The 25,284-nt window shown below is 38.5% G+C and overlaps 2 protein-coding genes across 2 annotated transcripts in view; one reads left to right on the forward strand and one right to left on the reverse strand.

Moving 5' to 3' along the window:
• SPTA1 (spectrin alpha, erythrocytic 1) overlaps window positions 1-16,963 on the forward strand; it is a 67,692-nt gene extending 50,729 nt beyond the window's left edge. The window contains exons 38-52 of the mRNA XM_061119824.1: window positions 1,774-1,895; window positions 2,410-2,542; window positions 3,054-3,151; window positions 3,862-4,034; window positions 4,876-4,952; window positions 7,805-8,014; window positions 9,853-10,149; window positions 10,949-11,061; window positions 12,226-12,243; window positions 12,868-12,919; window positions 14,295-14,482; window positions 15,304-15,357; window positions 15,490-15,636; window positions 16,155-16,299; window positions 16,838-16,963. Of these exons, the coding sequence (XP_060975807.1) occupies window positions 1,774-1,895; window positions 2,410-2,542; window positions 3,054-3,151; window positions 3,862-4,034; window positions 4,876-4,952; window positions 7,805-8,014; window positions 9,853-10,149; window positions 10,949-11,061; window positions 12,226-12,243; window positions 12,868-12,919; window positions 14,295-14,482; window positions 15,304-15,357; window positions 15,490-15,636; window positions 16,155-16,299; window positions 16,838-16,963 (1,953 nt within the window). The remainder of the gene's footprint in view (window positions 1-1,773; window positions 1,896-2,409; window positions 2,543-3,053; window positions 3,152-3,861; window positions 4,035-4,875; window positions 4,953-7,804; window positions 8,015-9,852; window positions 10,150-10,948; window positions 11,062-12,225; window positions 12,244-12,867; window positions 12,920-14,294; window positions 14,483-15,303; window positions 15,358-15,489; window positions 15,637-16,154; window positions 16,300-16,837) is intronic.
• Window positions 16,964-24,143: 7,180 nt separating this feature from the next.
• Window positions 24,144-25,085, reverse strand: LOC133040079 (olfactory receptor 10Z1). The gene has a single exon (XM_061119825.1). The coding sequence runs from the start codon at window positions 25,083-25,085 to the stop codon at window positions 24,144-24,146; it is 942 nt and encodes a 313-aa protein (XP_060975808.1).
• Between the last annotated feature and the right edge of the window lie 199 nt (window positions 25,086-25,284).

Here is a 25,284-nt window from a genome sequence, read left to right on the forward strand (position 1 = left end):
AGCCTTAAACACATCTTTATTAATCAAAATAGGAAACATTACAATCAACACATTTTTGCCAATGAGAAATAAGTTTGTATATTCCTGTTGCATAAAAATCCATGCTTCAGAATTCAGTGAACTCCTGGAAAGCATTTTCTGCCTCCTGCTGGTTGTGAAGCATTTCCCCTGCAAAAAGTTGTTAAGGTGCTTGAAGGAGTGGTAAGTAGTCAGTTGGTAAGAGGTCAGGTAGATATAGCAGATATAATTGGGCTACAAAGGCAAAATTTTGTAGCCCATTTCATCCAACTTCTGAAGTGTTGGTTGTGTGACATGTGGTTGGGCATTGTTGAGGAGAAGAATTGGACCCATTCTGTTGACCAGTGCAAGCTGCAGGCATTGCTGTTTTCATTGCATTTCATTGATTTGTTGAGCATACTTCTCAGATGTAATGGTATCACTGAGATTCAGAAAACTGTAGTGGATCAGAGCAGTAGCAGACTACCAAACAATGACCATGACTCTTTTTTTGGTACAAATATGGCTCTGGGAAGTGCTTTGGAGCTTCTTCTCAGTTCAACCAGCTGGTCATTGTTGGTTGTCATATAAAATCCACTTTTCATCACACATCACAATCCATTTGAGAAATAGTTCATTGTTGCTGCATAGAATAAGAGAAGATGACACTTCAAAATGATATATATATATATATTTTTTGATTTGCAGTCAGCTCATGAGGCACTTGCTTACCGAGCTTTTTCACTTTTCCAATTTACTTCAAATGCCAAATGACCATAGAATGGTTGAATTTGAATTCTTGGGCAACTTCTTGTGTAGTAAGAGGATCAACTTCCATGATCTTCTCAGTTGGTCATTGTCAGCTTCTGATGGCCAGCCACTGTGCTCCTCATCTTCAAGGCTCTAGTCTCCTTTGTAAAACTACTTTAACTGCCATTGCACTGTATGCTCATTAGCAGTTCCTGGGCCAAATGTGTTGTTCATGTTGCAAGCTGTCTGCTGATTTTTTTACCCATTTCGAACTCGAATAAGAAAATTGCTCAAATTTGCTTTTTGTCTAACTTAATTTCCATAGTCTAAAATCCATGTAAAATAAATAGCAAGTAATAATTTATTAGCAAAAAACATAAAGCAAAAATTTTGCATTAAAATGATGCATAACTTAACTACATTTATTTAAGAATGTATTACAATATCAAATGGCAAAGTTCAACAATGCAAAACAGAAATTACTTTCGCACCAACCTAATAGGTTGAGGCTACAAAATGTGAAGGTAGAGTGCCAAGGTCACATAGACAGTTGGCTGTAGAGTTCACAAGCATTCTCCTCCATACTGTGCCTTCTATGAATAGAAGAATCTGTGTAGAAACCCATGTCTTCCCTGGAAGGAGCATCTTTGACAGTCCAGGGCACAGTTGCTGACAATTAGGATGCAGATTGGGATATCTGGAAAAGCTGTACCTGAGATGAGCCATGTGGAAAGATGGCAACCCTGAGTGTTGGCTTGGCAGCAGGGTCACCCTGTGACCGTCAGTCAGATCCTAGAAAGTAGTCTAGTGGAAATGCCAAGGTATTTGTCTGAATCCTTGATGAAGTTTAGCATGTTAGATCTTACTGCAGCTTTCTTCATTCTCCCAGGATTGTCAGGACTGCCTTGAGTACATCCAGTTTATAAATGAGCCGGAGGGTAGGAAGGGCTAGATACTTTGCTAGAAAATTGGATAAATAGGGAAATGCTGTGGGGAAATATGACATGGAGGATGTGTGTTGTTCAGAATGTGCTGGATATGGCAAAAAAGCTGGGAGACAAGGCGGCCGTGGGGCGAGAGGAGATCCAGAACAGGCTTGATCAGTTTGTTCAACACTGGGACCAGCTCAAAGAGTTGACCAAGGCTCGGTGAGTCGGGGATAGCAGGCCAAATTCTCTCGTTGGATTACAGGTATTGGGTAGGTATTGAGAAGATACTTAAGCGCCTGCTCAGCATCTCTCCCTAGCTACCAATCTCTTCTAGCTTCTAAGTCCCTGCTCAAGTGCCAAGTCTTCCATGAAGCTTCCTCTATGTACCCCAGGAAGAAATGACACTGTTTCTATGTCTCTATGACACTGTCTCTCTAGAGGTGTGCTTACAATTACTTGCAGCTGTCTTTTATCATCGTTGCCTTACATATGTTATCCTTTATACCACATTATCTCCCACATGTCTGTTTTATTTTCTGCATCTCCCCAGTTTTAACATTATGTGCAGTGCTTAGTAATAAAAGTATGGAGTATTTTTCCCCCTTACACCCATAAAGCCAAAATCTTAAAATCTTATAAGATTGTGCCACTTTGCTACACTTCCACTGCTCATTAGTTTTTGTGTTTTTTGTTTTTTTTTTAATTTGGGGTGGGGGTTACTTTCCTGTTACAGAGGGATTCAGTTGGGAGAATCCCTAGAATACTTGGAATTCATGGAGAATGCTGAGGAGGAGGAAGCTTGGATCAGTGAAAAGGAAGCTATGGTTGCCCAAGGGGATTCTGGAGACACTTTGGCCGCTACTCAGGTGAGGAACTGGAAGAATGGATCAATTTTCTTCTGTTTAATTTGAATCTTTTCTTAAGTAGTCAACATTTTTGCCTGTAAAATTAGAATCTTTCTTCTGGTGGAAGAAGAAACTTTCAGGTTAGTTCTTAGCATGATGTTCTTGATACTAGATATTTTTCTGCTAGATGGAATGTTTTTAAGAATTATTATACATACATTTCAACATGGAGAAATCCTTCTGTACTAGCTTGATCAATAATCACCCCCAAATCCAGAAGTCTCAAGTCGCATGGTTAGTTATAAACAATGTCACATGTATTCCTTTGGCTCTTTGGTAAGACTGCCTTTCTGGGAAGTGAGGAATTTGGGAAGAGAAATTTACTGGAGCTATGCAGGAATAAGTGAACACTCATGTAGTCTATCAACTTAGTTGAATCATTGCTGGTGAATGGCATCAAAAGGAATCAGAATGTGAGTGGGATATATTGTTAATTTTGGAAGTTTTGATTCTCACCAACTCATTCACACAGAGCTTACAAAAGAAGCTCGAAACTTTGGAGAATGACTTTGCTGTCCATGAGATCCGAGTGCAAAATGTGTGTGCTCAAGGAGAAGATATCCTGAGTAAGGTGAGATATACTCCAGGGATTTCAGGTCAAAATAAGGATTTGAAAAAGGGATTGGCCCAAATATAGAATCATGAACATTGTTAAAATCATGCACAACCTTGGTAATCTCTTCTCAGCTGCCTTTTTGTTATTGTTTCAGCAAACAAATACCAATTTAATTATTGCTATTTTCTGGAAGCTTTTTTTCAAAGTCTTCTTATAGGTATACTTTTTAGATATTTAAAAATCATTCATTAGCTCATACTCTATGCAGAATATGACATTTAAAAATATTTTACACATGACTTGCTTTGGTCATAGAGTACTGTAAGAATGTGAAGAAATCTCTTTGACCTCTAGAGATGAGGACCCCACTGAAATCTCTTTGTAATTTGAGAACCATTCTTTTGTTTAAATGCTAGTTTCAACAGAACCTCAATAATCTAAAGGCAGTACAAAGAATCCTAAACAGATGATTCTGTACCTTTGAGATGCTTATGCCAACTAAGAAGATCACACTTACATGGACAAACGCTGTCCAAATGCTGGACAATATCGTCTGGATAATAGATATTCTATTATAGATGAATAATAGAATAATTTCACTGGACCTAGAAGAGAGTAGCTATATATTTGGAAGGAGAGAGATGAAAGGTTTTTAATAGTGCAAAGGATTTTACTTTTCTGGCTCTGGACATTCATCAATATATCTATCTCTCCTTTCAACCACGGTGATACAGGGGGATAGTCAACATAAAGAGAAGATTTCTAACAAGATACAGGCTCTAAATGAAAAGATTCCTTGTCTGGCCGAGTCATTGGCTGTTTGGAAGTCACAACTGGAAGATGATCATGACTTTCAGCAGTTCAACTGGAAGGCTGATGTGGTTGAGGCCTGGATAGGTATGATGTGTGAGGACCAGAGGCTTCCCAGGTGGTGCTAGTGGTAAAGAGCATACCTGCCAATGTAGGAGACATAAGAGATGTGAGTTTGATCACTGGGTCAGGAAGATCCCCTGGAGGAGAGCATGGCTACCCACTTCAGTGTTCTTGCCTGAAGGGTCCCATGGACAGAGGAGCCTGGCAGTCTACATTCCACAGGGTCACAAAGAGTCAGATACAACTGAAATAACTTAGCATGCACTCATTTGAGGACGATGGCCTGTGGGTTTGAGGATATGCTGATAATTCAATTTATTGAATGGATCCCAGGGCTCTGTTGCTCACCATGGGAAGAAAGATGCCCCCTTCATCACCCAGTCCTATCCTGTCTGAACACAATTACAATTAAAGTCACATGTGTGCAAAAATACCCACACATACACACACACAAACTTATAGAGACGTATGCTGAGAGAATAACTAAGTACTATATTCCCAGAGAACATCTTTTTTTGGAAATTGGTGATGTCCATGTGATATTCAGAAAGATAGAGTCATGGCAAACATTCTAGCAAATAAATTATGTGTTTGATTTACTTCTAATTTATGTCTAAGCTGAAGATTTCCTTTGTTCAATGAAACATCCAGAAGTTCTCTTGGTTCTAGCTCTGTTTCAGTCAGTTTATCCTGTATACATCTAAAAAAATAGTTTACAGGCTCCCACTCCCATATTCTAATGAATCATCTACTTGGAGAGTCAAGAGGCTCTCTTGTGGCCAATAGTAGATATGCCTTTCTCTTTGCCAACCCAGATATAAAACCAACTCTTTTTCTCTTCTTATGAATTACCTTTGTTCTTCAGCTGAGAAAGAAACAAGCTTGAAGACCAATAGCAATGATGCAGACCTTGCTGCCCTCTCCACTCTCCTGGCAAAACAGGTGAGAGCAGGTTTGCCTTGTTCATAAATGCCCATGAAGCCCAAGACCCACATCACACAGAAGCTTCACACATAGGGTTATTTCATTCCCAAATGTTGTGGTTTTATTATCTGTAGGACCTGTAAAATTGTTCCCTTTGTTATAGAGATAATTTGCTAGTTCTTTTTCCCTCATCAATATTGCCAGTAAGTGCTAATTTTTATTAGAGAACCAACTTTTGGCCATTTAATTTTTCTCTGTTTTATCTTTTTACTGTATTCCATTAATATCTTTATAATTATTCCATTATCTTTATAATTTTTTAACTTTCTTTGAGATTACTTGATTTAAAAAAATTAAGATAGATATTGATGTTGTTAAATACTTAGCCATTCTTCTTTTCTAGTACATTGATTTGAGAATACACATTTTCCTCTAAGTAAATCCTTAACTGCATCTCACAGATTTTGTGTTATTTTTGTTATCATCTAATTAAAAATATTCTGTTATTTCTTGCATAATTTCTTAATTGACTCACTATTCTGTAGTGCATTGTTCAAGTTCTAAACACTTGTGAATTTTCTAATTATCTTTTTTTGACATTTATATATAGTTTATTCAACTTTATTTTAAAAACACACTCTATGTTATTTTAGGAGGTTGCTTTATATCCAACAAATGACCTGTTTTGGTGAATAGCCTTTGTCCAATTGAAAAGAATGTGATTTTGCAATGATTTGTATTACCTATCAGAGTCTGTTACTCATGATGTTTTTTTTTTTTTATATTTTAGTTTTATATATTTTAAAGCTAGGTTAAAAGTTGTGTTGACATTTAGAATTATGAAATCATTTTGATGAATAAATTCTTTTAATTATGAACAGTTTCTCTCTAATAACACATCTTTTTAAACACTTCTTAATTTAAAGGTTTTTTTTTAACATATTAATGTACTACACCAATTTTCTTTTGTTTGCTGTTTGCAATGTACATATATTTCCATTTCTTTTAAAAACATTTCTATGTCTTTATAGTTTTTGTTGTTTATTTTGTATATTCATAAATTGCAACATGATTGTCACTATAGCATTAATTATCACTTTCATTCTGTGATATAACTATCATTTTTTTTAAGGTGAGAACAGGTAAGGCTTGTAAGACTTATGTACTTTAAAGTACATAGTATAGGAATATTAACTATAATTACCATGCTGTACATTAGATCTCCAGAACTTGTTAATCTTATAAATAGAAGTTTTTGCCCTTTCACCAATTTCTCCCCATTTCTCTCACCTCCAATATATTCCATTTGGCTTTTTTAGACTCAACATATAAATAACATTATACAGTATTTGTCTTTCTATGTCTGACATTTCACTTAGCAGAATAGTCTCAGGTTTCATCCAAGTTGTTGCAAATAGCAGGGTTTCCTTCTTACTCGTGACTGAATAGTATTCCGTGTATGTATATCACCTATCTTCTTTATCCATTGTTCTTTTGACAGGCAGTTTGTTTCCATATCTTGACTATTGTAAACAAGGCTGCAACGAACATAAAAGTGCAGAGTGTCAATATGTCTTAGATGTGTCTTTTATAAATATCATATAGTTGAGTGTTGACTTATTATCTACTTTGATGATTTTCATGGAGTAGTGAATCCATTTGCATTTAAAGTAATTGATTCATGAGTTTTTATTTAAAGCTATAATTTAGTACCTCTCTCCCATCTCATGCCCTATCCAACCCCAACTTTTCTTGGTAATGACTCAAGACATGATTTCAATTTTCCTGAAGACTAGCCATTTTCAGTTTGTTCTTAAACGTAGACCCTTTAGAGACTTCAACTAAACCTCTTTCACTAAGTTTGCTCCTACTTGATGTGTCCTGGTCTCTACACTGTGTGACTGCAGAAAACTCTTAGATTTTAGATTCTTTAGATTGTTTAGACTGTAGATTCTAAGCTGCTGTTTTCTGCTTGACTTCTACAACTTGTATTCAGGAAATGTGTAAATGCCCTAAGGGGGTCATACAAGGGGATTATTGAGCCTCCTTTTCTGCAGCTCCCTTTTCATGGTTTCCTCAAACAGTGGATGCTTCAGTTTCCTAGAATTCTGGTTTCTGTCCTTTCAGTTCTAATGTGATGATCAAAAGCTCTGAGCAGCTGCTTTCTCTGCAACTTCAGCCTGTACAGTTTATACTTCAAAGGAAAAAGTGGCAGAGAGTATTACTCTTCTTTTGCTACTGTTCCCTTCTCCCTGTAATTTTGATCCCTCAAGTTATAGCTATTTGAGTTGCATCCTGATCCCTTTCAAACAGCTGATTTTTTGTGCTTTTATCCAGTGGTTAAAATTGTTTTCAAAGAGAGGATTGGTCAAATACACACCACCCTGTTAAAACTAGAAGTGGAGCATCCTGAATTTTGTGATTTTGATATCATTTACACATACACACATACACTGTCACCTGTAAAAGGTTTTTTGTTAGTTTGCATATTTTCACAATTTCTAGTAGTGCACTTCTACTAATACTAATTAGAATGCAAAATCTAATAAGTGATGTAAGAGTCTTAGGAAGTGAGCCTTAAGAAGGATTTAATTTTGATTTGGAAGATTTGAAATATCACATCATGCTCCAAATCTCCCTTAATATTAATTTTGCGCCTAATCTAAAAATCCGGTTTTAAAACATTGGAATTTAACCATAATTCCAACTCCAAGTGTTTATGAACGTCTCTAAGCAAAATTTCCTTTTTGGAAAATTTGTCCACTACTCTACACTCTTGCATAGGTTCAATCTGGTGGAACCCAGGTATGAGTGACCCTTGGAATCTGTATTACTTTTCTCTTCACACCTTCTCTATGGGTCTTTCTCAGGACACACTGCATGCCAGTCTGCAGAGCTTCCAGCAAGAGAGACTGTCTGAGATAACTGACCTGAAGGATCAACTTGTGGCTGCTGGGCACAGCCAGACCAAAGCCATCGAGGAGCGCCATGCTGCCCTGCTGAGGCGCTGGGAACAGTTGCTGGAAGCCTCCGAAGTCCATGGACAGGAATTGCTAGAGAAACAACGGCCCCTCCTGGAGGTAAAAAAAAAAAAAAAAAAATGATGAGCCATCATCTGACCTTGACTATCTATATCCAGAAATAGATACTGGAAACCATGTTTGAATACTATAGACAATTGAGTGAGTATATTGCAAAGAATCAGGAAGACATTCTTATAAACATGAAGTAATTCATATTTAGATTGATACTTTTTTTTTTCTGACTGATTGACCAGCTATTCAGCTGACTTATGATGGAAGTCACACACATATATTGGAAACAAGTAGGTGACTCACGACGAGGACTAGAAGATCTTAATTTATGGCAGAACTAATACTGGCATGTAGGAGTCAAGATTGCTCTTGTGTTTTGTCTAACTCAAATAAAAGGAATATTAGACAAGTAAAATTTGTGTTATCATCTTTCCTAGCTGGGGCACCTTCTATATGTTGCTTAACATCTCTGAAACTTGATTTCTCTATTTAGAAAATAGAGTAATATCACCATCATATCTTGTTCTATGCTATTACTATCAAAAGAGATAATGGACCTGAAAACGCAATATAAACCACTATGTTCTATATGGATATAGTTATTAAAATGTTCTTTCTTTTGGTGACTGCTAAGATATTGGATGCTGATGATAAAATTATTACTAGTAAAAGGAAGTCAAGATGGTCAGTGAAAATACTGAGTACTTCTCGACCATAAGATATTGTACCTGACAACAAGTTCAAGTAGAGAATTAGATGAATCAGGAAACACACAAATAAAAGTCAGACTCTTAATTTTAACTGTACTGAGGGACATAGAACCTACAGAAACTAATCTTAAGTGCAAAATTAAAGCAATTAATGGATAACCACATATTATCTTATTTTATGATTATAAAATCTCTGTAAAATATTCAGTTGATACATCATATTATGAAAATAGATGATATTACTTATAGGTTTCCATGTCCTTCCAAGGTAGGGGCAGTAATAGATTTTCTGTGTTGGTCTATTTTGGTGTATAGATTGCTGAAATAAATACAGTGACAACGTAATGGTATACAATACCTTTGCAATCTCTATTCCATTTGGATCAATTTTTTTCCTCTTAACCCATTTTGAGATGAAAACTGATTCTCATATCTGTATAACAAAATCTTTTTGAAAGTACGATCAGCTGACACAAAATATATGATGTGTTTTAAATCTAAAACTTTTTATTACCTTCTGGTTGAAAAAATCCATACTATTTCTCTTATTTAGAAATTCACATTCAGAATACTCCAGAGAGTATTGCATGGCTAAAAATGTAGGTTAGAGGGTAAGAAATGGATTTAAGCAGGGAATTTAGGCATGAGATGAGCTCTGAACAAGGTTTAGAGGAAGGTAGGAAGACAACTCCGTATACACAAATAAACATCAAAGCAGCGAGGGCTGCAGATCACAGAAGAGAAAGAAGAAATGCCTATCCCACAAATGATTTTTTAATCTAATCATCCATCCATTCATTCACTTAAACTTAATTCATGCATGCTATACTATGTGCCGATTAGTCATGGAACACAGACATCAGAACAAGAAATCATGAAATCTTATCATTGAAAACTACCCTTGTCACTTTGGGAATCTTATGGCTGAAATAATCCTAGAAGTTATCCAACTTCATTTTTAAGTGTTGGAAGAAAAGAGAAAATGCTTGGATCAGGGCTTGTACCTTGAACTCACATGTCCACCCATCTGATTGCATGGTCTCCATTGGTTTTAGTTCTGTTCTCTTAGAGTGTTGGTCCTGAAAATATTTGAAGACAGTCATTTTTTATCCTGTTTTATTTTCTGCTGTTGAACTTTATTGGAAAAGATGGAACTGTCTTTTTTCTTTATAGGCTGAGGTTCTATTCATGGAATTCGCACACAAGGCCTCAGCTTTCAACAACTGGTGTGAGAAGGCCGAGGAGGACCTGTCAGAGCCTGTGCGCTGTGTCTCCCTGGATGCAATCCGGCAGCTGCAGAAGGACCACGAGGCCTTCTTGGCCTCCGTGACAAAGGCCCAAAGAGACTTCAATGATTTGCAAGAGCTAGACCAGCAGATTAAGGCCTTAAATGTGCCCTCCAGCCCCTATACCTGGTTGACAGTGGAGGTGCTAGAGAGAGTCTGGAAACACCTATTTGATACCATCAAGGTAGTTTGGGGCAGAGAAGATACTTCCTTTAGTTATAGTGAACATGATCATTTGATTTAATTTCTGGATTTGGGGACTTTGAGAGAGAAAGGAACACTTAATAATTATATTGGGACAGCAGTCATGAACTGAGTCAATCTAAGAAAAAAAATGGAAATACGTTCATGATAGGCAGAGCCCTATGCCCTATAGTTTAGACAGTCTCAAGTGTTTGAGTGATGATCGGTGATTCAGAGAAGCAAACATAAGCTCCAGAAGATGGCTCTAAAAACGTGTTATGAAAAGTTCATGAGGCATGTATGTATCTTTGCAGTCTATATGCTCAAAAGCATTTTCTATTTTATACAGACTTCCAGAAGTGTCTTTTTAATGTGCTTGTGTGTAATTTTTGTCTGTCTATAGTAATGCTCATTACTGAAGCCATGGAAAATACAAGTTTGCAAAGAAAACGTTCACTATAATCTCACCAATTTTAGATGGAAACTCTTATTATCTTTTCATTTAAATGAAATCTCAACTGGAAAAATACTGAGATGAGGAAAGACTTCCTTTATTACTAGCTCGCTTTTTACTGGGCTTGGTAACACCTGCAAGTACTTATGAAAAGTTGGATAAGCTTCTTTCATTTCTGAGATGAGAAGAGGTGGACTGGAAGAAATTTGAGCACACAGGCAATGCCATTGGAAGGCAGGTGAAATTGGGAAGAGGGGAGATGTGCAGATGAGCCTAGGAACCAGTTATTTTATTGCAAGAAAAAGTCTTCAATGTGCACACTACTATCTGTGATTTGGGGTTTTAGGAAAGAGAGCAGGAGTTGGAAAAGGAAGAGGCAAGACAGATCAAGAACTTTGAGATGTGCCAGGAATTTGAACAGAATGCCAGTGCCTTCCTTAATTGGATCTTGGAGACCAGGTGTGCTGTGATACCCCCAAACTCACGATCCTTATGCCACACATTCCACTCACTATGGGGATGGAATACATAGCTAAGGGAAGGGGGTAATTCTTACAGTACTTATGCAGTCCTAAAATCACCATATCCTGTCAGTGCTTTGTATCTGGAATTGACTGTATTCTAAATCAGTCATTGAAAAATTGAGAAATGAGAATTTCACCTCATTGCCCATTCTTTATTCCCTATTTGAAAGTCTCACTTTTTTTCCTCTTGCCTATAGTTACAGCCCCAAAATAATAACATTCACTTACATTTGCCTTCCCCTTTGCACTTTACACTGTAATTTTATAATCCATTATCTCACTTAATTTTCAGAATAACCTTGAAGAGTGTACAGCACTGATGTTATTACCTCTGTTTCTAAATGTGGAAAGAAGTTCCATAGATAAATTGACTTGCTCAAGGTCACATATGTATTTATTGGTACAACCAGAGCAGAGTATACTGTGAATACTTCATAGGAAACTATTATATTGCTTGACTACTAAAACTGTCATGAGAATCAAGTGAGATAATATATGCTAATTGTTTTTATTAAATGCAAAATGCTCTATACATGAAAATAACATTTGTTACATCTTCTGAGGCAAATGACCTGGAAAAGAGGAGACTTGGAAGGTATAGTGAATGAATAAGTGGTCAAAGTTGGTAGACTATTCAGCAGGTGTATCAGAATTGTGGAGTTTTGAGAGTTTAAAGTGTCAGTTTATACAATTCATGCTTCTGTTCCTATGAGCTCACTGACAAGGATAAATCAAAGAAGGAACAGAAAGAAATTCTGTATCATGGCTTAAAAAAAAAATCTGACTGAAGACAAAGGACACACAGCTCACCCTCCTCTGCCTCTGGCTTTGGTCTCATCTCTGGCAGCAGGGGCCCAATACTGAGCATGTCACCTGACACCTGAGCTCTGCATCCCAAAGCAATGAGCTGCACAGGAGGCTCTGGGGTTCTCAGTATGGGGGACACTTTGAGGACAGTGGGTTGAACAGATTCATACTTTAGGTACAAAAAATTTAGAATGTATCACACATGTGAAGAAAGAAGATTATTGAAATAGTCCTTGTTAACGTGATTTTCCTTTTCTCTCTTCTGACTCCTGTTCTGGACCTCCATATCCAGGGACTATTTTCTGGATGGGTGAGTATTTTATGTTATCCTGTTTGTTTTGTTATATCATTCTGAAAGAATTAATTAAGGAGGCCTTGGTAGTAAAGTATCTTCATCCCACTGCAAATCTGATAAATTAAATATATGTGGGGTAAGAAGGCCCTAAAATAAAATGTGGGATAAGAAGGAGAAGCATGTAAATCATTCTGACCCTATTTCCCACTAGGTGGAGTCAATGGACATGGGTTTGGGTGGACTCTGGGAGTTGGTAATGGACAGGAAGGCCTGGTGTGATGCGGTTCAAGGGGTCTCAAAGAGTCAGACACAACTGAGCGATTGAACTGAACTGAACTGAACTGAACTGAACTGCTTACATTAGGTTAAGGGTGTATTTGAGAATAAAAATTAGGAGAGTATGGAAGCTCTCTTGTAGGCACAGAGGAACCTCACTTTCCTTTTCATCTATCCAGCAAGGTTACCAAATCAACAGAGAGGGTCTGATTTCATAAAAAATTAGCATTGTGAAAATTCATTTCAGAAAGGCCATATAACTTGGAAGAACTTATAGAAGTGTAGGAGATTTGGGTTGGTCTATTTGTGTAACATACTGACTTCTGGTATTATAAGTAATGTTTTCCTCTGGTTCTTAACTAGATCTTTGCTGAAAGAAACAGGAACACTAGAATCCCAGCTGGAAGCAAATAAAGTATGTAATGTTTATTCATTAGTTCTAAATATTGCTGGAATTTACAGGAGTTCAAGAACTACTCAAAGGAAACTGGTGATTCCTTTAGGTAAATCCTCTGGTGCAAAAATCAAAAGCCTAAGGCTCTGTTGTCAATCTTGCCAACAATATGCATTCTAACCATTGGCTACCACTTCATGGACGTGGATGTCAGTTTGCTTAAATCTCAACTTTAATTTCTTTGTCTATACAATGGAGTCAATAATATCTACATTACAGATTTACTATAGTTATTAAGTTAGGGAACAAATACGAAAGCTCATAACCTACAACTTGTAACATTGACAAATTTATGTTATTTGATGTGGTAAGAAAATAAAATTGAATATAAATTGTCTCTTAACAATTGGGTGAATAAGTGGCTAGAACAGTATTTTTAGCTTTCACCTTGTCTTTGTTATTGCTTCCCCACCAGAAAAAAAATAATTAATTAATTAAATCTAATTTATCCCCAAGGAGAGAACTTAATGCTAAAAAGATATTGTCAGGTAGGATTGATTTTTGGAGAGCCACAATCCCCTGTAATATCTAATATATTTTCACAACCTTCACACCTACCCCCATCATCACAACCAATTCACTTCTCCCTTCTTTAGGATTACCCTGGTGGCTCAGACGGTAAAGTGTCTGCCTACAATGCGGGAGACCCGGGTTCAATCCCTGGGTCAGAAAGATCTCCTAGAGAAGGAAATGGCAACCCACTCCAGTATTCTTGCCTGGAAAATCCCATGGACAGAGGAGCCTGGTAGGCTACTGTCCATGGGGTCGCAAAGAGTCGGACACAACTGAGCAACTTCACTTTTCACTTTCTTTAGGGAAAAATATTTCCCTGTTGACAAAGCATGACCTAAATGCAGATATTTGGCATTTAATGTGACTGACAGAAGCATCTTGTAGAAGTCTGTCCAAGCCAATGAAGGAGACTGATGTGTGAATACTGGGAAGTTTAAGTGGGCCTCAGAAATCAACTACAATCAATAATGCAAATCACTCATGATGCAGATCACTGGGAGCTGATGATGCATGGATCCTAGAAGTCCTACCCTTCTCTATCTACAGTTTATGACTGCTAACACTTAGATTTATATATTACAGACTACCAGAACAACAGAGGTCATATCACTTAAACTTCTCACCATTTTATAAATGAGGAATAGAGAATTCAGATAGTTTTCCTGAGTAGTTCAATTTTTACAAAGGACAGGAAAATTCCTGAAGATAATTGAAAAGGAGCAATGAAGGAAATCTAAACTTATCAGCTTCTTGCCTTCCATTTTATTCCTAGATTTGGACCTGGTACCCCAGATAACTGCTTCTCTTCTTTGTCTTTTTCCAGAGGAAGCAAAAGGAAATCCAGGCAATGAAGCATCAACTGACCAAGATTGAGGACCTGGGAGAAAGCTTAGAAGAGGCTATGGTCCTGGACATTAAATACAGCACCATTGGGCTGGCTCAGCAGTGGGAACAGCTCTACCAGCTTGGGATACGAAGGCAACACAGTCTGGAACAACAAATCCAAGCCAGGTATTGAGAAATTGGGGTCAAGGCTGGGCAAGGATGTATGGTGTTAGGTATTAGAAACTTAGTTCCAAGGGCTAACTCTGGGGGTACTGGATACAATGGCTGCTTCGCGGATAGTGCACTTATTAGCTCCAGAACCAGTTTTCTCTCTTTGCTGACCCAGAGAATGACTGTTTTAAAAAATATGAGTCCACTGTAAACTGGGAGACAGTACTATCATCCTCCTGTGTCTACTTACCATCCATTTCTCAGAGCCTATGCATCATCTTATATGGCCTCTTCAAAGAGCATTCCCTTTGGTAAAATTCCCATTAAAATGTCTGGAGTGAAAGAAATATTCAAAGTATAGAGCAGAAGATAATTTTTTTTTCTAAATAAAGTATTTTGGCAGCATTAGTTATTTAGACAAAGTTTTTCTGTAAGGATCCTGAGAATATTGTAGAATTTGTGAGCCATGTAGCCTTTTTTTAAACTGCTGTGCTGTTACTCATTTCTGCTGTTGCAAAAACAGCTACTGATAATTCATAAATGAATAAGCATGAACATATTCCAGGGAAATTTTATTTATGGATGCTAAGATTTGAATTTCTCACAATTTTTAATGTTTAAGGAAATAGTTTCTTATTATTTTAAATCATGTAAAAACTATTCTCAGTTCATTGACTATACAAAAGTGAGCGATCTCCTGGACCTGGCCCACAGACCATAGTTTGCCAGCCCCTGAACTAGGTGACTTGACTAGCCTAATAGTCACTAAAATTCCTCTCCTACTATTATGGCATGTCTATTTTTATTTCATGGGTTAATTTTTGTTTTTCTTTCAGAGACATCACCGGTCTCAGTGAAGAGACACAACAAGAGTTTGAAACAACCTTTAGGTGTGTATAGCTTCATAGTTGATTGTTTTGCAGGAAATTCAGAATGAAACTCCAAATAACTATTTTTTTTTTCCCTTGGTGTGGTTTGATCTGATTCTTACTGAACCTGATTAAATATTTTTTGTTCTTTAGGCACTTTGATGAGAATCTGACAGGTCGCTTGAATCACAAAGATTTCCGGTCCTGCCTGAGAGGGCTCAATTACTACTTGCCCATGGTGGAGGAGGGTGAACCTGAGCCCAAGTTTGAGAAATTCCTGGATGCTGTTGATCCAGGGAGGTAGGAGGAAGAACAAAGCCCAGACCACAGCAGGGAATAGGTCTTGGGGGAGGGGGGCAAGTGCAGAAAGTAAAATGATCCATAAAATATAAAATTAATTCATCTTGAGAGTAGGAAGATCAAGACTACCATAAATGAATTGGGCAGCTTTTGGTACCCTTTTAGAATACTAAAGACCAAACAAGACCAGAAAGTAGAGGTCTTCAGATCAGTTTGAAGAGCTTGAGATACCTAGAGATGGTGCTAGTGGAAAATTCCCAAATTCTACTTAGGGAGTCAGGCTGAATTACTCATGTGGAAACAGCGACTGGAACTTAAGAAACTGTTTATTTGGCTTAAGGGTATGAGGATGGGGGTCAAATAAAGATCATCTCCTGTAGTCTCAGAGAGCTGAGATGGAACAGGAACTTAGAGGGTTCATCTTATCTCTGTCTCTAAGACACTCAGTAGAATGAGAAAGGGACCTGTCTTCCTCTCTGTCTTGAGAGGGGACAGTTTCTGATCTATTTCTCCAACAGAAAGGGCTATATCTCAAAAGATGAGTACATCAACTTCTTGACCGACAAGGAGTCAGAGAACATCAGATCCAGTGATGAACTAGAAGATTCTTTCCAAGCGCTGGCAGAGGGCAAAGCTTATATTACGAAAGAGGACATGAAGCAGGTCAGATTCCCGTTTGTATCCACTCTCACTGCACTCGCATCATCATCTAGATTTTGTTCATCTCAGGTCTGGCTCCCTAGTTACTATAGGCAACTGCTTTCCTCTCCCCCATGTTTTCTCAGATATTTTCATGCACTGGTTATCATTTGCTTTGGCCACTACCTCATGTTGTTTTGACCCAACTCAGAAACCTATAGTCAATGTCTGAATATTTCATCATTAATCTCAAACATGCTACTTGGTTTTAAGACTATTTCTTTATTCTGTTTATTTAATAAGCCAAATTTAAAGAAGGGGGTAAACAGTACAATCAGAACGAAATGGGAGTCTTTGGATAAGAATTGAGTTGAAAAGATGAGTTTGTCTTATTAGTTAGAAATTACAGTTTTCTTTCTATAAGGAAAACACACGATAGGCCCAGGACTGGCTGCTTTTGCCCAAACCTCTCTATTTCCTGAGTTTAGAGCATATTAGAAGCCCAAAGAAGTCAGCTATTCTGAATTTCTACCACGGTAATTTTTTTTTTTTAATGTTTCAGGCCCTAACCCCAGAACAAGTATCATACTGTGCCTCACGTATGCAACAATATGTGGATCCACGGGGTCGAAGCCAACCTGCTGGCTATGATTACGTTGGCTTCATCAATTCTTACTTTGGCAACTGAGAGGCAGCTTTTTCTGGGTCAGAGAATCTTGATGTTCTGGGAAGTATTGGGGGATGAAGGAGATAGGCAGATATGGAAGATGGGAAGATAGTTTGTGTGTGTGTGTGTGTGTGTGTGTGTGTGTGTTTTACATTTGTTGTAAGACCTGAAAAAAAAAATCTCGAGCTTGGGGGACAAAGGCATTAGTGACACTGGAGGAGAGGAGGCCATGGGTTTATTTTATATGCAACTTTCACTGCTGAAGGGTGGTAAATAAAGTTTCTATTTTTCATTTGTTGGGTTCTATGCAATATTACTTAATTTTGTTATGATTATAGAATAAAGTATTTCCTTTTTTTAAAAGCATTTTATGCAGTTCTTACTTTTGGGAGGACAATGTGAAATAAAATGGTTTTGATTCAGTTAGGTCTCTACATTTCTGAGAATTGTACTGTCATCTAAATATAGGCAGCAAATTATACTGTAAATTAGGGCCTTGGTAAAGTAGATACATAAGATTCAAGATAATTTACAAAGTGTTTCTTGAGCTTGAAATGTGATTAAACTCTTACATTTGAAAATGGAGATATTTGACATCCTGGGAAACCCTGACACTTTAATCTATAAAATGGAACCATATGGAGAAAACCAGCATAGACCCATTTTCTTCTTAATCTGTCCATTTTTCATACTTCCCCATTAAAGTGAATGTTATTACTCTTGGAACAGCCAAATAGGAGCATAGAAACTCTTCCTTTTGTCCTCTATGTCCCTGAATTTTCTCCAAAATTTTAATGTGATAAAAAAGAATCTTTGGGATTTCCCTGGTAGTTCAGTGGTTAAGAATCCTCCTCACAATGTAGGAGATGTGGGTTCCTCTCTGGTGGGGGAACTAGGATCCCACATGCCTTGGAGTAACTAAGCCTGTACAATAGCTAGACAGCTGGAATGCCACAATGAAGCATACTGCATGATGCAACAAAAATCCCACATGCCACCACTAAGACCCAATGCAGCCAAATATTTTTAAAAAGGAATCTTTGTTTTCATTTACTTTTATCTATTATTAGTGTAAAAATTAGTAGAATTTTTCTTTTTAATAGAATTAAGAAAAAATAAACAAGAGGTGGTGCTATTTCCAAATAATTTTCAGGCCAGGTTTGATCTAAACTGTTTCATCCTGATTTGTAAAAATGTACTGTGCCATTCGCTTGTGAGTAGACTTATTTCTTTGCTCAGTATGAAATGAAGCAGCCTAGCTGTTTGTGTATCTTGCACCAACAGTTTCTGCCTCCCAGTCCATATATGGTCACTTGATTACCATTTCAAGTCTCAGTCTCATTCTTTGCATAGATATTAGTCCTTGCTAAGGGATAAATCCTGTCACAGGAGCCATTTAAAAAAATTTTAGTTAAAACTGAAAAGCTATCTTTGCTGCTAATAATGTATAGGTTTTGTTTTGTTTTAGCTGTTTTTTACTTAAATAATTACATATTATGAAAAATAAAACATATTTCAAAAAATGTTCATAAATGTCTAAATTGTGTTACCAAATTATGAGCTGCAAAATATCATTATAGTTGAAAAAAATTAATAGCCTGTTAGGCTATCAAAAATCAGTATCATTTAATATCACACTTATTGAGCCTTGAAAATCTAAAAAAAAATCCTTGTTTGTAAAACAAAGGTGAATATGGTTCCATTCTCCCCTTGATCCCTGCCAAAAATCTGGAAGTCCTAAATCACATTGTTAGGCATGTGATGAGTCTTTAAAGGCAAAGGACCATTAGTAACATCTCAGAAAAGGAGATTAATAATATAGAGGCTAAAGAAGATATTTATCTAAAGAATCAACAAAAGTTAGTTCAGTCCCTCAACTTTTTGTGACCAAACTTTTTTCGTGTGTCCAACTTTTTGTGACCACATGGACTGCAGCATGCCAGGTTTCCCTGTACATTACCAGCACCTGGAGTTTGTTCAAATCCGTGTCCATCAAGACAGTGATGCCATCCAAACATCTCATCCTCTGTTGTCCCCTTCTCCTCCTGCCTTCAATCTTTCCCAGCATCAGGGTCTTTTCCAATGAGTCAGTTCTTCTTATCAGATGGCCAAAGTATTGAAGTTTCAGCTTCAGCATTAGTCCTTCCAATGAATATTCATAACTGATTTCCTTTAGGACTGACTGGTTTGATCTCCTTGTAGCCCAAGGGACTCTCGAGTGTCTTCTCCAACATCACAGTTTAAAAGCTTCAATTATTTAGCCCTCAGCTTTCTTTATGGTCCAACTTTCACATCCATACATGACTACTGGAAAAAACCATAGCTTTGACTAAATGGACCTTAGTTACCAAAGTAATGTCTCTGCTTTTTAATATGCTGTCTAGGTGATCATAGCATTTCTTACAAGGAGCAAACATCTTTTAGTTTCATGGCATCAGTCACCATCTGCAGTGATTTGAGAGCCCAAGAAAATAAAGTCTGCCATGGTTTCCATTGTTTCCCCATCTATTCGCCATGAAATGATGGAACCAGATGCCATGACCTTGGTTTTTTGAATGCTGAGTTTTAAGCCAGCTATTTCACTCTCATCTATCACTTTTATCAAGAGACTCTTTAGTTCCTCTTCACTTTCTGCCATAAGGGTGGTGTCATCTGCATCTGAGGTTATTGATATTTCTCCCAGCAATCTTGTTTCCAGCTTGTGTTTCATCCAGCTGGCATTTTGCAATAATATAGAGGCTAAAGAAGATAGTATTTATGTAAAGAATCAATAAAAAATGCCTTAAAAAGATGGTACTGTCAGAGTTACACACAACACCTTCTGAAATCAGATTCTGGCCACATGTGCACTCAAGCCAAAAAAGAAAGACAATATAGGAATTGTCATGCATAACTTAATTATGAATATAAATATTCAACTTATAATATTACAGCAATTAGAACTTGTATCAAATTTCCCTCTTGATCTCAGGGTTAAGCTCCACATATAGTCTTCATTTCTAGATCTTCTGTTTACTTATCTTAAACCAGAATCCCTGCTCTACTTTCAGTAATTCTCTTCTTTATAATTTAGAGAGTGGAGCCTGCCTCTGAGACACAGCCTACACTCTTGATTTTTCTTTCATGATTACTACCACTTGGTTGGGTCCCCAAAATTCACTCCTAACTGAATTTTCTCTTTAACATTTTATGGGTCTCCCTGATGCCAAATATTTGCCTGGAAGTCATCTGATTCTTTTTCCCTAGAGCCTGACCCATTTCCCAGTACCTCCTACTCTCAGATGGATCTGAGTCCATCTTCCTACCTTCCCCAGTCAGGCACGGTGCCAGGTAACAGCACTTTACTCTTGTCTGGTTATATCATGATACATAAGATGCTTGGCACTGGCTCCTGCCGGCATAAACTAGGTAACAGATGTGTCAGCCTAAAGCGATACTGCCTAGAAACTTCACGTAATAATAGATGGTCATGTTGGGTGTTTCATGTATGGCAGACTCTGTTCTAAATATTTTATCTTAATCATCACAAAAAGCCCTACAAAATAGATACTGCTAAAATTCCATTTTAGCATTGATAATGGAGGCCCAAAAATGTTAATAAACTTCCTCCAGATCACACATCTAAAAAGTAGCAAAACTATGCTTTAAACTCAAGCAAAATGATTCCAGAAACTTGTGGAATTAATTGGCTCTTTAAAAAGACATGATCTATTTTTAGAGGGCATATGTGGACATGTTCATATCTGGGGACCTCTGCTTTGCTATGTGTATATGTGTGTATGTACCTGGCAGGAGGACTTGTTTAAGTATATGGCTGTAATTGTAATCAAGGGAGGAAATTTGAATCTTGAGGGGGTTTTGTAGATTATTTCTGCCTGCCACCCCAGAGCAATCATGTCAGGATCTATGGAGATGGTTCCCAGGAATGTATACTGGATGATCCCTCATGTGATTTTTATATCCTTTCATACTTAAGACTAATATATTTAGAAGGTAGATGGACCCTTGAGTGAAAGTGAACGTGTTTGTGGCTCAGTCTTTCCTGACTCTTTGCAACCCAAAGGACTATAGTCCACCAGGCTCCTCAGTCCATGGAATTCTCCAGGCAAGAATGCTGAAGTGGGTAGCCATTCCCCTCTCCAAGGATCAAACCTGTGTCTCCTGTATTGCAGGCAGATTTTTTACCATCTGAGTCACCAGGAAAGCCTGGACCTCTGAGTAATACTTAGCAATTTTTAGAACATCTCTACACATTGTTGCTGAGTGTGCATTTAGGGAATGTTATTCTAGATGAACCCCATGAACAGTATGAAAAGGCAAAATGATAGCATACTGAAAGAGGAACTCCCCAGGTCAGTATGCTACTGGAGGTCAGTGGAGAAATAATTCCAGAATGAAGAGATGGAGCAAAAGCAAAAACAATACCCAGTTGTGGATGTGACTGGTGATAAAAGCAAGGTCTGATGCTGTACCGAAAAATTGATGCTTTTGAACTGTGGTGTTGGAGAAGACTCTTGAGAGTCCCTTGGACTGCAAGGAGATCCAGCCAGTTCATCCTAAAGGAGATCAGTCCTGGGTGTTCATTGGAAGGGCTGATGCTGAAGCTGAAACTCCAATAATTTGGCCACCTCATGCGAAGAGTGGACTCATTGGAAGAGACCCTGATGCTGGGAGGGATTGGGGGCAGGAGGTGAAGGGGATGACAGAAGATGAGCTGGCTGGATGGCATCACTGACTCGATGGACATGGGTTTGAGTAAACTCCGGGAGTTAGTGATGGACAGGGAGGCCTGGCGTGCTGCGATTCACGGGGTTGCAAAGAGTCGGACACGACTGAGAGACTGAACTGAACTGATTCTAGATGAACTGCATACACTTTGGAAATGAATTTGCTCAAAGAGCCTCAGTGCAGTGAGGAGGTTACTTCCAGACTCACTGAAAAGGAGTTTAGAGTACATACATGGCTTTTCTTCCCTGACTCAGGTTCTTTCCACTCAAGTCCTTTCACTCTACTTCTCTACAACTTCTCTTCTCTTGGACTAGCTTTCTTCCACATTTGCTTTCCACTGAATTCTTACTAGAGGATATGTTTCTTCACTGAGAGCATAGATAAATATGGATTCCTATCTGCAAAACATTCCCTTAATATACATTCTTCTCTCTCTCTTAAGTCTTGTCCCACTTTTAACTTATTGGTGAATCACATGAATCCTACATTTTCAAAATCTCTTATGTCTACAATTTCTGTCAGTTCCCAATACTTCTCTCTTTATTCAAGTCCTTTTGCCTTTCTTTAGAATGATGTCAATGGATTTCTTATGGATTTCCTTGCCTCCTTTTCTGCCTGCTGAGATTTATCATCTTCTCTGTTACTAGACTGGAGCTTCCCTAATGGCTCAGTCAGTAAAGCATCTGCATGAAATGCAGGAGACCCAGGTTCGATCCGTGGGTGGGGAAGATCCCCTGGAGAAGGAAAAGGGCAACCTACTCCAGTACTCTTGCCTGGAAAATCCCATGGACAGAGGAACCTGGTAGGCTACAGTCCAGGGGGTCACACTTCACTTTTTGTTACTGGATTAATCTTAAATCGCTTCCCAGATTTGACTCCACTCTCTGCTCAAAGGTTTACTGCCCAAAGCAACAAGTCTGAAGCAAGGTATTCACAATGCTGTGCACAAAGAAGTCTTAACCCTAGCTAACTTCACCAATCATTTGTGAGATATTTTTGTCCCTTGGGACAACTCACTGTACTCTGTAACAGGCGTGTATTGTCTTGCCACTGAGACAGTTATTCTGTTCTGTCTTCTTAGAATATATGTACTTTATTTCCACTTACTGCATTCAAAATTTACTCACTCTTTGGGAATAAGTTCAAGTACTACTTTTGACATGAAGCCTCCTCTGTTCTTCCATCGAGAATAATCTCTCCCTAAATTAAAAGCCAGTATCAATTTGCTTAGCACATTATTAAGTACAGCAGCTAACATTTGTTGGAAGATGATTATTAATATGATCCAGGTATTGCACTAAATAATTTATCTTCATGACTCTGTTTAGTCAGCAATGCAAAACTATGAAGTTATTAATAAAACCACTTGACAGGTGAGGATTTTGAAGCTGAGAAAGTAACTTACCCAGGGTCACACTGTAAGTGGCAGAGCCTGTATTTGAACTCCTACCTGACAACTGTGTGGATTCATTCCACCTTTACAGAATCATCTTGTGATGCAGGAGACCTGGTCTTAATCCCTGGATTGGGAAGATCCCCTGGAGAAGGGAACAGCCACCCACTGTATTCTTGACTGAAGAATTCCATGGACAGAGGAGCCTGGCTGGCTACAATCCATGGGGTTGCAAAGAGTCAGACATGACTGAATGACTTTCACTTACTTATCCCTAGAAATATCTGGTACCATGCATATTGAGGGTGGAAAGTAAAACAAACAGAATAGAGAATTCCACAACAGATTCTAAAGGATGGTATCCATGCTAAGTAGTGACCCAAGTGAGGAGGTCCATATACCCAAGATAAGGGGGTAATTTAGAGAGGAATAGAAATTATCAAGGAAGATAAGAAGTAAATAGAATCTATCCAACTAGGAGAGCTAGTTAAAAAGAGGAAGGCAAAGAAATAATGAGCCAGAGATTAAAAAAAAAAAAAAAAAAGACTACATAAAAAGATTAAAGACCTTTAGTTGAAGACAAAAAAAATAACTGACCTTTTCATTTAGCAAAGCATTCAAACTGATTTGCTAACCTGATAGTCACTGAGTTTCAGATCTTGGAAGAACATTATTGGTGGGGTAGTCTAATTATATAATGATTTTAGAAATCTCTACAGTATCCCTGGAAGGACCCCAGCTGCTTTGAACTTGGGTGCTTGAAACTCCCTTCATCTTTTTCAGCTCAGTTAGAAAATTCTTAATGAGCTGAGTTTCAGGAACTACTGCTGACATATGGGAGGCTGGAAATGAAAATTCAGACTCTCAGCTCAGTGTGAGTTAAGCACAGTAACCAGAGCAGGAAGTCCTGCTTCGGCATTTCCCCAGCAGCTCTGGGGAACCTGTAAGAGACAGGATGGGGCTCTCTCAGGGAACTAGGATAGGTAGGTTTGGTCTAAGACTCTGACCATCTGGCCCACTGGCCTCGGTTTCTGGTGTATGTCCAGCCCACACAAAGGGGACTGTCCCATCGGGTAGCCTTCATCCTTTACCCAGTAATCCCCCTTGGAAAGCATTTCTCAGGGCTGTCTGCACAGCCCTATTTCTCAGGCTGTAAATGATGGGATTGAGGAGAGGAGTCACCACAGTATAGGTGACAGCAATGAGCTGATCCCGCTGGAGAGAGTAACTGGCTTTGGGTCTCAAGTACATGAAGGAGGCACAGCCGTAGTGAACAACGACCACTGTGAGGTGTGAGGCACAGGTGGAGAAGGCTTTCTTCCGCCCCTCAGTGGAGGAGAGCCTCAGGATCGCTGCCAGGATGTAGGTGTAGGAGACAGCGATGAGGGAGAAGGAGGCCAGCAGAACCAGCAGGCTGAGGATCAGGATTCCCAGCTCACTCAGGCCTGTATCTCCACAGGCCAGGCTCAGCACTGGCGGCGTGTCACAAAAAAAGTGCTGGATCTCATGGGAGCTGCAGAATGGGAGGTGGAAAATGACCAGTGTCATTCCCAGACCGAAGAGGGACCCACTCAGAAATGAGGTGCCAACAAGCTGGGCACAGAGAGTAAGATTCATGCGGCTGGCATAGTGTAGTGGGGTGCAGATGGCCACATATCTGTCAAAGCCCATGACTGCCAGAAGAAAGCAGTTGGCGCAGGCCCATGAAGCGGAGAAGAACATTTGGACAGCACAGCCCACAAAGGAGATGCCCTGCTCACCCCTGACAAGGCCAGAAAGCATTCTAGGGATGATGCCCAAGGTATAGCAGGTCTCAGAGAAAGCTAAGAAGGAAAGGAAGAGGTACATGGGGGTGTGTAGATGACTGTCCAGCCTGATGACTACAATAATGAAGACATTGCTGGTCAGGGTGACAAGATACAGGGAGAGGAACAATGCAAAGAGCAATAGTTGCAGTTCCCCAAAGCTGGAGAAGCCTAGGAAGACAAAGCCCTTCCAGAAGGTTGCATTGGTCTGCTCCATTCTGAGTGACATCCTGATAGACTTGATTCCTTCCACTTTGCCAGGAGATGTCTAGTTTCTTCAAAAGCCAAGATGAGGTGGATTCTGATTTCTTTGTACCTGTTGTAACTAAAAAGATTTAGACAGTAATAAACTTCAGAAAGATACTTATTAGACACACAGATTATGAATCCATTCTCACATACATAGATGTGCATAT

This window comes from Dama dama, chromosome 20 (genome assembly GCF_033118175.1).
Source record: "Dama dama isolate Ldn47 chromosome 20, ASM3311817v1, whole genome shotgun sequence".
Lineage (NCBI taxonomy): Eukaryota > Metazoa > Chordata > Mammalia > Artiodactyla > Cervidae > Dama > Dama dama.